This window comes from Arctopsyche grandis, chromosome 11 (assembly GCF_051622035.1).
Source record: "Arctopsyche grandis isolate Sample6627 chromosome 11, ASM5162203v2, whole genome shotgun sequence".
NCBI lineage: Eukaryota > Metazoa > Arthropoda > Insecta > Trichoptera > Hydropsychidae > Arctopsyche > Arctopsyche grandis.
In genome coordinates, this window is record NC_135365.1 from 28,950,548 (window position 1) to 28,963,198 (window position 12,651).

The window sequence follows — 12,651 nt, forward strand, 5'->3', positions numbered from 1 at the left end:
CATTTGATTAAAGATTCGAAACAAACAAGCAGAAAGGACTAGTGGTTAGCATATATACTTTCGAACATAGTGGTCACGGGTTCGAGTCCCACTGGTTGCTGCTGGCCAGACCTTGGTCTGTGCTCCAGGTCAATCGTTTTCTATCCGAGTTTGCCGATTTATCTGATTTTAATTGGAACACGGTTCCAACAAATTGGCAACCTTACACATTTTCTCGCAAAATATCGAGTTTTCAGCCATCTCGAATTTCGCTGAATTGTAAAAAATGCTGCAAATTTACAAAATTGACCATAGATGTCTCTGTGGATATCAATTGATATGTATTTGTGTACTTTGTATAATAATTTTGTCTTCGTCTTTGTATTTGTGTATTTCGTATAATAATTTCTTGAATTTCGCTGATTTCTATTAAGATGCTGCAAATTTCTCCACAAAATTTGACAATTTATATAAAAATACTCCGAAAATGTGATATTATCAAAAATTTATCCATATCGTTATGTCTTTATGATGCTTTGTTACAATTATTCTAAAAAAAATAAATCGTATATTGTAATTGTTTTTTAATGTTTGTAATTAGCCAGGAAGGTGCATTGGGGTTTAACTGTTAGGCCTTCCTGGTATATATTATGTACGTAAAAATAAAATAAAATAAAATTGTTCATTCATAGTTGGGTGATTTTTATGAGCCTCTTATCAGCTTGCTTTCAATTTTTTTGTCTGGCAATATTTGGGTTCTTATCCACACTCTTCCGATCGTTTTCAAACTTTGCCACTTTGCACAGTTTGTCATCACAGTTGGTCATCAATATATGTGGAAATCAAATCCGCCAGTACGATGGTGAAAAATAATCGAAATAGACACGTTTGAAAAATACTACATTATCGTTCTCATGGACGGCTTGGGTCGCCTTTATATCATTAATCACGCGATCCAAGCCTTTAAGTAATATATTTAATTACATTAGTTTAAGCCGGGATCATAATTTTGATTGAAATCCTAATCTTTGAAATCCCACACATTTTATATATTTATAGTTTATACTGTCGTACATTTGTTATTGAATTAATGTTTAAATTTTAGTACACCAGGTTTTTTAAATATTTTTTATACATAAATTGTCTCGATTGGGTGCAGTAAATTTGCTAGATACAGTAGCGATCTACAATTCCTACACGTGTCCTTTACGTGTAGGAAGTTCTGACGTAAAATATAAAAAGACATCGATTTCTCAGACAGTTAGAATGGTTTTCTTAAAGTGGCATACTTGATTTCAAAACTTGTTACCGGCACAAGGAGGATTCTCGTTTAGTTCAAAACTGTACCAACGGGACAATGTCCTTTCGTCGACATTTGTCCAGAGGTAAAAGATGACCGGCTGCAGTGGCGTATCGATAAGCAGAAAGCGTAATGTTACGAAAAGAAATAAGCTAAAAAAGAGAAGAAAAAAGTACCGTAACACCACACACGCACTTTGCTCGACGCAAGTTGTCCTGTTATTCGCGGATGAGAATCGACTTTTGCAGCGGTCGATCGAGACAATGCCGACACTTGAATACGTATCTTCAAATTCACTTTTTGGTAAGAGACTAAAAATAAAAAAACCACCTTCAAGTTTTGCAAACCCAGGAACCGCACCTACGAAATAAATACATATATACATACATATATACGTGCCATCCAATTTCAGTAACAACTTCAATAAAAAAATTCGGATGTGACCAACCCATGACTTTACCTATGTATTTGAGGAATATGTGAAGTATAAAAAATAAAATTTGATGAAAAACCATCCACGGTCTTAGAAGACCTGACGCACTCAGAAAGAGCATTGTACACGAGCACACCCCTGTGAAAAACACCACCAGCTGTCTTCTTTTCCTTACTCTACCAACAACTAAATTGTTCTTATTTCTAATATAATAACTATGGATATCTCTGTTTCTTATTGTATAATCCTTAAAATACGTAGGTAATAACTTATGATCTAACTTATAAATTATAAGACAATGTACTAAGGTTTAAACTATTTCTAATACTCATCCATCCCAATTCATTTAACATTCTTCTAAAACTTTTTAATCTACCAACATTCAAAATACCTCTCATAGCTTTATTTTGTAATTTTTGCATTTTTCCTAAATCTTGGCCTTAATTAAACATGTTAAGCAGAGTGGCACAATAAACCACGTGTGCCAAGACAATCGTACTATAGACAGGTTTTACTTTTTCTACTTAAAATATTTCTTAACCTACATAAGACACCAACTTTCCTAGCCATTTATTTTAATGATGTATTCAGCGTGTACCTTAAAATACAGTCTTAAGAATCCTAGATATTTTATATTATCAACTATTCAAATAATTGTATCATCAATTCTAACTTCATTAAATACATTTTTATTACTATTCAACCACATATTTTTTGTGTTTTTCACATTTAGCTTTAATTTATTTTCACACAAGCATTCACTTATATAATTTAATTCTTTATTTAAAATTTCAGACATTACATCAACGTTATTGCCAAAAATAATAAGGATCCCAATTTAGACCCTTGCGGCACTCCATGAGGTGTTTCTAATTCAGCAGATAACATCTTATCAATGTTCACAATTTGCCGTCCATTATTTAAATATAAGTTAAACCACTTTAATACTAAACCATTGATTCGTAACTTATATAATTTATATAATAGAATAATCATAATCTATTGTCTCAAATGCTCTTTTAAAATCTAAAAAGACTGCTCCAACAACCATGCCCGATTCATCCATCGCCTCCATCCAATCAGAAACCACCAACTGGATAGCGGTTTCTTTTGAATGTTTCTCTCTAAATCCAGACTGTTCCACAACCAAACAATAATTTATACTAATGAATTCTTTCAACAATAGTGGACACCTTCCATGCATTCGGGACGGATCCCTAAACGGACTTCTGTTGATTAAAATATTCATAGTCAATCCATCCATACTAGAAACCGATTTCATGCCCTTCAATACACCACTCAATCCCACTAATTTAAACCTTTTAAACGTATTTCAACCCATACTAACACCAGCATTCATACTATTATGCCTAATTTGAATTGACTCAACTATATCATTCACGCCATTAATGTAAAACTCAATCAATCTTTCAACCATACCGGAATAATTGTAACACATATTTAAGCTGTCTGTAAAACCTGGCCATCTTTATGATTTGTTTTATTTTGAACTTCCTAGTCTAATGCCCTAGTCTTATAATATATATGTACATACATATCTAATAACAGTTACATGATATGCAGTTTTGCACAATGAAACCAATCCACATGCGTAATTTCTGTCACCTCTAAATTGTCGAATCTGAGTTGTGCAATAGTTAAGCAATCAGAAAATTTAACGAAAGTGAACAAGAAGATTTAAAAAACAATTAAATGGCTTGTTTTTGTTAGGATAATAAAACTTTCGTATAAAAGCATCCTTGAAAGTACACAAAATTTCCACTAATGTAATATTTGAAACCTTTAAACCTTAGTAGGAAACTACATACATACATATGTATGTACTATAGACAGTGCTTCTCAAAGTAAAAGGTTTGTATTGATTTTAAAACGTGTTAAATTAAAAATAATACATACGCATAACAAGTATTATGAACATTTACAACAATGAGTAAAGAGTAACTAACAGTAAAATAAGATAATACTTAAAATTCTAAAAAAAAATGTGTACAGTAGATAATTATCATTGGATTGCTAGATTATCAGAATAAACCTAAGAGGTATTGCGAACATAATAACAATAAAAACCATAAAAAAATAAGTAATTCAAAGAAAAAACTAAATTTCTTTAGGAAGCCATGTCGTAGAACACGTCAATCCCAATGGCCTCACCATTATCTGTATACATATATTATAGGTAATCTAATATTTAATTTCGAAAGAGACTTTGTATGTAAATATATATGTATTTATGTTTATAAGTATCTTTGGTTGGCAAGTTTCCTTGACGACAATTCAATTCAATACTATATTTTTTTCGTTTCAAATAAATTTAATAAAAAAACAAATGAATATTTACTATTAGATACGCCATGTTTAAGCTGTTTATATTACAAGTACTGAGCGAAGCCGGGTCAAACAACTAGCATAATATAGGTATATTCCTTACATTACGATTACTCACTCAAAATGGCTTAATCTAGTCGTTCGTCTAAGTTGAGTTATATTATAATTCGCTTGAGTTATCATATAATATACATATACATATGTACATTTATATCGCACTGTAATAATAATTCAAATACGCGATCAAGGATCAAGCGATTTTCCCCCTCCGAAGGAGTCATTAATCTGTTTCGCTGATTGCTCCTGACGGTTTTCCGGAACAGGATCTCTTCTATAATCCGCACTAAATCCTGTTCGCGTCACGCTTATGGGAAAACTCTATTATGTCATCGATTTGATTTATATTTAGAATATGTTATGCACAGACTTACTACAGAACTTCTTAAACTTTGTGGGCGCAGAACGAGGGTCAATTTCGATCGTAAACGTTGACGAAAGAGTGCAGCTCTGCGTAGGATAAAAACGCAAACATATATTCTTATCTTCTACTGCATATATGTATGTATGTATATGTACATATACAGGCTCGGCCCGAGGGTTGATGGCGCCCCTAGGCAGATTGGTTTCAGCGCCCCTCCCCCTATTAAATTTTTTTACAATAAAATAAAAACTTCTTGAAATTTTATGTTGAAGAAAAATATAGTAAGACAATTTTTTTTAAATAGCCACGTTTTATGTATAATAAAATAAAATACGGACAACTATGAATAAATTCGACAAAGAAGACATTAATTTATATTCAAAAATGAATTGAAGAATTTTATAGAGTGACATTTCTTCTTTCGAATATGATTGGTCAAGATATTTAATTTCGTGAAGCAAGTCCATCCTTGATATATGTGTATATATGCAAGCATATGTTTCAGCTGTATTTTATGTTAAATACAATTCTTAATTATCATTTGTACCGACGACAGTTTGCTGCTTTACAAATTTCATTCATGAGTCGTTGGTATTTGACAGTCAACTTCCTGCGTTCCTCGTAAATTATAATATTTTGCAATCAGTATTGTTAATTCGAGTAGAAAAATTAAGTTGAATGTTTTATAAGTTCAAAGAAAGCCAAATTATTTATTTTTATTTTTTCAATTTAATAATCAAAATAGAAAAATGGGGGCGCCTCACAGCGCCCCTTGTCTTTGGCGCCTAGGCACCTGCCTAGTCTGCTGCACCTTTGAACTAGCTCTGCTTATATGAACATATGTACTGTTATGTACTTCGCTTATCAATGTAGTCGACTAACCAGTAGGGATGAGATATACCATTGATTTGTGGCACACCTAATTTAATAAGACACACCATTGATTTGTGGCACACCTAATTTAATAAGACACACCATTGATTTGTGGCACACCTAATTTAATAAGTAGCACCATTGATTTGTGGCACACTTAATTTACTGACTAACCAAAATTGTACGACTCGTGTCTTCAACACTTCATTGTTTTAAAGAAGAGTATATAAACTCATTAATGTTAGAATTTAAGTCAGTCATCACGATCGACTCCACAAGTGACAGGTAGTCATCACCATAGAGACTCCGAGAGTGGTAGCCGATACCATCAAGATTAAATAGTGAAACATTTAAATTCTTCGTTCCATAATTAAATCTGTCGTTTTTCGAATATACAAATATACCAATAAGATAAATGTAACGTAATAATAATAATAAAGAAATCTTTAATCTTAAAAAATATATTTAATCTTTCATTGGAACGTGACAGTACTTATGTATAAATTAATGTTTTTTTGTTGTTCTTTATATGATTTGTAAATCTACAATTTTCAATTAAGAAACACCAAAATTTAATAAAAATAATTTGAAATATATTAAATACTAGTGGTTTTACCCGGCTTCGCTCAGTATTTGTAATACAAACCACTTATTAATGACTAATCTTATAGTTAACACTTTATTAAATTTATTTGAATAGCTTTATTTTATATAAAATTATTTGAATGTTCATTTGTTTTTTTTATTAAATTTACTATCAAGAACAAACAAACATACATATGTATATATTAACTATCTTTCGAAATTATATGTATACCGGAATCCAGCGGCTACGTCCCCGGTGCCTTCGGTGCCCCCCGGGGCCGGGGGCGAATTTATTTGAATCGAAAAGAAAATATTTCGTCATAGAAACTTACCTGTTTACAAAGTTCCCAACGACAGTTACATATATACATACATATATACAAAGTCTCTTTCAAAATTATAAATTATAGACTATAGACTATATAAATATGTACATATGTGGTGATCATGACCGCTCATGACTACCAGCTTCTACCGGTAAAATTGTGGTCTGGTTTAACAGTATATAGGTAGATAACCGTATGGTTTCTGGGTAGCATGGAACTTCCTTATTGACCCCACAGTGCGGGGGCGTTAGTGTCACCTCTGAAATTCAGCATATTTGCCAGTTAATGTTTACTCGTACCGACTGAATTCTCCAATATATCAAAAGTAACACATAAAAAATATTCAAGTGCTATTGAGTTTACCTGTTAGGCCTTCTTCATATATATGTATAAATAAAATAATGGATTGTAAAAATATAATATTATTTATGTAATGTGAATAATTTTTATACATATATCTTTTAAAATGTACAATGTACATTATACATATGTATATTTAAATTAATATATAATAAATGAAATGTATACTATTATATATTAAATGCATCATCTATTTTATTTATTTTGAGAATGCTGAAAAATGTCACCCGATTATTATTTTTTTTATCAAAGATTTGTTTATCAAAGATTGTTTATCAGCAATGAAATGATAAGAATCGATTTTACTGCATTTATATAATGTATCAGCCACAATTTATGCCATTTCATTATTGCTGTTTGCGGTGTGAAGCTTAAAATTCTTTCAAAATCAAAAAAAAAATTGTCATTCTTTAAAATTCAAAATGGTTATTTCAAACAGGTATGTGTTTGGAATAGAAATATACCAATTTTATTTATTTAATATATATGTATATATATATATATATATATATATATTTATATATGTATATATATACATATATAAATAGCTTATAGTATGTATGTATGTACATATTTTTGAACATATGTATGTACATACATATATCAACTACTGTAATTTAAACTAAAATATATAATATACAATGTATTCAATTTTACTCATACTTATAAATAGTGACAATTACATTAATCGATATCTGAATTAAATACGTGCATGTACTTACTAGTCAATGTATGCACTTATGTATATGCATAGGTAGATCAACTCGCAAAAATGTCTTAAGTATTAAATTTTTACTATTCATAATAACTGTATTAATTTGCAGGATACATTGAAAGCATACATTTATGTATAGGTAAAGTAATATCAACTGGGTTATATTTAAAAATTGAAAATAGGTTTTTAAGCTTTTTTTTCCTATTATTCTGTACATTAACATTAGAATAATATAATACTATGATAACTAACAAAATTAAAATAAAAAATGATCAGAAGAGCAGTAGCTATTCAAATATTATAGATATGAGATGCATTGTGAACATAATTTAGTAATAATAAAAAGCATTTCAAAATCAAAAAAATCAAACCGGATTGTATTTTCTGTTTGAACACATTTCTAGTAAAATTGTCGACTTAGATTCGGGTGTTTCATTTGTGAAAACTTGCAAAAACAAAATCGGATGACTAATTGATGAAAACTAATTGGATGAAAATTGTTTTGAAAATATCAAAATGATCAAATATTGATTACATTGCGTTATCTGTGAAACTATTTATTTTGTTTTCAAATAAATGGATCGTTCTATAATAATATATGTATCTATTATATTTGAGATAAGAGTATACAAATTAAAAGATAAGGAAATGTGAAAATTTTCATTTGTCTATGAAAATTAATCATATATCTGAAATTTTATTCAATTGTACTATTGAGGTTATGTATCGCATTTTTTCAAAAGAATATTCAACATTTTCATGCCAATTTTGAATATCATAGATTTGTTTAGTGGGAAGATAATTGAAAAAAAAAACCGTTTCTTCTTTTGCTTATTATAAAGTTTATTTTTTAAAAGAAAATGATAAGTTGCCTATTAATACATACATATGTATGCACATTTCAGAATCGGCTCTGATGTGACCCAAAGTTCAAAAAATCAAAGTGAGTTCAATATATTTAAGATTTTCATATACTTATTACATGTGTTACTATCGAAATTGGAATCAATAATTGAGTATTTACATATGAATCTCATACAATTTCAGAAATATTGCAATCGAGAACTCCCACAAAGATAGGTGAAGATTATGAAGGATACTTGGCCATGCTGTTTATACTGAGAGGAGCTATCAACAAGTACAGATACAAAGTAGGTGTCCAAATTGATCAAGCATACAAGTTTGACGATCTGCTCTTTCTATACGAAAGGGGAGGTAAAAGGTATAGCAGGTGTTTGCAGGCTAAGCATACGACTGAGAAAAAGAAAATCGATTCGATGAATCTGTTAACGATCGAGCAGAGCGACTTTAGCTTAGTCAAGTACTTTTTTTCGTTCAAGGATATGACGAGGGAGGATTATTTCAGAGACATTACACAGGACCAACTCATCGTTTATACGAATTTCCAGCTTAATGTTGATAGCAGTATAGGCTCCAAAATGAAACTTTCAGAATTGTGGCAACCTTTCGAATCAATCAAAATCAATGATAAAATTTGTAAACTCATTCATCTGCTGGAACAAGTAAACGACTCGGATAATCTTCTCGACGTGAATAAGAATGATTCACAACGATACAGATTCAACAAAGAATTCGTTCAAATGTTAAAGTCCAAAGCAAATGAATACAATATCACCAGATTGGCACAGGCGTTCAAAGATTGGCTGACGGGTAAAAAGGTATTGAAAGACGTGGAGTGCTTCATCAGACCTTATTGGAAGTTTTTGACTGAAGAGGTACTAGACGCAACCGATAAAAAAATTCGCGAAGATTTTCTACAAGCGGAAAAGAAACACTTGTCGAAAGAAGCTAAGATTTTTCATAAAAAATTATTGGAAGACATGGATCGAAAGAATAAGCAAAACGTCAAGAAAAAACACCAAAATAATGAACTGACCCTAGATATTTTAAACAAAATGGCGGGTAAAATCGAAGAATACCCGACGTGGGAAGTTGACGTTCATATCCGATTCGATGATGTGATCAAAATCGAAGAAATCGAATCTTTCTTGGGGCTGTTCGTAATGGCTGTATGTCAACCCAACCATAGTGAGTTGAAGGAAATTATCAAAGCTGACATTCGTCAAGATCAGTACAGAAAATACGGCGGTGACGACTTTTACACAGAAGATGATATCGACAGGTACGTGGAGGAAATCTTCAATCATTTTCACGCCGATGTGTTCAAATGGAAAGACTCCGAAACGGATAGAAAGAAACGAAACAACAAAGTCACAAAGGAATGTTATATGAGTGATGAAAACGGAAAACAATTTCTGCAGAATCAATGGAAGGAGGTAAAGTTTGACGTTCGACAGCCCGTGACATCCTTCACGGGGAGGGATTATGAATTAGAAGCTTTGCATGCGAACATTTGCAGAGGAAAAACTGTGAAATCACAGACGAGAGTCATCTGTGGAGCTCCTGGAATGGGTAAAACGGAATTGATTCGTGGATATATACAAAAAAATAGTCGCAGATATGAAAATAAAGTGCTCTGGATAGATGGGCGATCTAGCGAATCTATCGAAAATTAATTTCGGAGACTGGCATCGGAGACGCTGAAGTTATCCACTGAAGCTTCTGTAGGGGAATTAGAAGACATCGACAAGATAGTTGCCGCAGTTTACCAGGAATTTGAATCACAGAAGTGCCTGATAGTATTCGACGATGTACCGAGTCGGGAAGTAATCGATCCTTTCATGCCAAAACAGAGCGATACAGGCAACTTGCCCTTCATCGTGGTCACATCTCCCAACTCAAAATGGGACAGGAAACTGAAGACCAATCTGAACGTTTTGACCCTAGAAAATGCTACGAAGTTGATAGAAAATCAAGTGAGTGTTGAAGATTCTTCCGACGTAAAGCAAATCGAGAAACTGGTACAGATTTTAGGATTTTTCCCTTTGGCCGTCCAACAAGCGGCTACTTACATCACCAAAGAATTTGAAAGAGATCCTCAATTTAGAATAAAGCATTGCATTGAATGTTTCTCCGAACACGCGAAACGAATTCTCGAATTAAAATTGCCGAAAGGTATAACTTCGTACGAGAAAACAACGTATGCAAATTTTCAAAACGTCCTTCATTCGATATCGAAATTTGGAATCATTGGTACAAAAGCCTTGGAAATATTAGGTGTGATGTCGTTTTTAAGTCCGAAAAACATCGAAATTAATTGGTTTTCAGGCTATTCCAAGACTGATTTGAGTTTGATCATTCAGATTTTGAAAGAATTTTCAACTATAAGGATCGATTTGGGTGCGATTAGCATTCATAGTGTGGTGCAAATGGTCATTAGACATTAAAAGAGAGTAAAAAAGAGCAATTGTACATTAAAAATACCTTAGGTTTTATCCTGCGAATTTTTCCAAATGGTAATTCTATGGAAGATTACACTACAATAAGAAAACTTACACCTCACTTAGAAATGTTTTTGTCACACGTAGACGAGAATTGTAAATTATGTGATAAAAGATTGCGATTTTTTTATGTTGAATTACTATTAAATAAGTTGAATAAATGTTACGAAGTATTATTAGATTCAAAAAAATGGAAACTCACTTTGATTAGACTGCAGACTGTGATGGTAGAGAAATATGGGAAAGATGCTAGCAAAAATCCGGGTATTATTGCGAATTTGGGTGCTGCCGAATTGCAGTTGGGTAACTACACCAAAGCAAAATCTTTGTTCACAGAAGCCCTCAAGATTAAGACGATGCGTTTTGGAGAAAATCATGAATCCGTCGTTTCTATATATTTAAATTTAAGTCATGTTGAATTAAATTTAGGCCACTATGACGTAGCTAAATCCCTACTTGAAAGAAGCTTAGTTATATTTTCGAAAAATCCAATTAAACATAATTTATATATAGAAACATACGAGCAATTGGGTATTGTAGAAAAACATTTGGGTAACTATTTGGTGGCTAAATCATATTTTGAGACTGTCTTACATAGCCTATTGACAACATATGAAGAGAATCACATACTAGTTAGCTGTTGCTATGTGAATTTTGGTAATGTGGAAACACAACTTGGTAACTTCTTCACTGCAAAAGCTTACTATCAAAAAGCTTTGGTGGGATATTTGACTCATTTCGGAGAAAAACATATGAAAACCGCTAACGTTTATATGAATTTGGGTAGTATAGAAGTGCAACTGAAAAACACTGTGTTAGCAAAATCTCTTCTTGACAAAGCGTATATAGTTTTTTTGAAACATTATGGAGCAAGACATATAAAAGTCGCAGAGATGTATGCAAATTTGGGATCCATGGACTTAGGTTTGGGTAACCTCATTTCAGCTAAAGATCTGTTAGAAAAAGCTTTGGCGGTGTTTATATTACATTATGGTGATAAAAATGTTAAAGTTGCTAACTGTTACGTTATCTTGGCTAATATAGAAATAGCTTTTAATCGGTATGCCACAGCGAAACTCCAATTTGAAAAAGTGTTATCGATATATTTGACGCATTATGGAAAAAAGCATTTAGCATTAGGAAAAATTTATGAGTTATTGGCTAAAGTAGAAATACAATTACTTCTTATGGAATTTAATACAATTACTCCTTATGAAACTAATTACATGGAACATTACTCCTTAGCAAAATATTCTTATAGAAAAGCCCTCGGAATCTATTTATTGAATTACGGAATAGAACACGTAGAAATTGCACGGATTTATCGTATTTTATATAACCTTGAATTCGCATTAGAATTTTTTTGAGCATAGCTATATGAACAAAATTTTATTGTAAACAACAATAATTTTTTGAAAAAACAATTTATGTACATTTCTTTGTATAAATTTCTTTTTACAAGATTTTTATTATTTAAATATAAATATATATTTTTAAATATTTAACATATATTGGCAACATATAAAGCTTATTGAACTTGTAAACGAAGTTATTATGAGATCGCTTTAAATTGCAATGTTGTGTAAGCGTTGAATTTGCACTGTTAATGTTGCATTGAATGAATCCATATAAACAGGGAGAAACTCAATTGTAAATTGATTAAAATTTTAAAGTCGATTCATTTAAATGTCAAAAATAGTGTGATATAAGAGGGAGTCAGTTGGGGTTGATCAATGTGTAAAGCGTTTATTGACCTTTTTCGATTTCGTAATCGAAAATTCACTAATGTACTCAAAAAAAGTTTATTTTTGTATTAATTTCAAGTAGGTACTTAATTTCAATTTAATTCAGATTAAATGTAATCGAAATGTAGTAAAACAAACGATTATTGAAATCGATCGTTCATATATCTATTTATAATTTTATTGTAATCAAATTCTTTATGTATACA

At 31.4% G+C, this 12,651-nt stretch overlaps 1 protein-coding gene across 1 annotated transcript; it reads left to right on the plus strand.

The window, feature by feature from the left end:
* The first annotated feature begins 6,961 nt into the window (after positions 1-6,961).
* Positions 6,962-10,635, plus strand: LOC143918993 (uncharacterized). Its single transcript, XM_077441141.1, has 3 exons — positions 6,962-7,062; positions 8,244-8,281; positions 8,386-10,635. The coding sequence occupies exons 1-3, from the start codon at positions 7,046-7,048 to the stop codon at positions 9,873-9,875; spliced, it is 1,545 nt and encodes a 514-aa protein (XP_077297267.1). The 5' UTR covers positions 6,962-7,045; the 3' UTR covers positions 9,876-10,635.
* The last annotated feature ends 2,016 nt before the right edge of the window (positions 10,636-12,651 follow it).

Bases quoted from the DNA above. Each gene is read 5' to 3' on its own strand.
- LOC143918993 (XM_077441141.1), top strand. The intron at 8,282-8,385 runs GTGAGTTCAATA...ATACAATTTCAG, and splicing joins CCAAAGTTCAAAAAATCAAA to AAATATTGCAATCGAGAACT.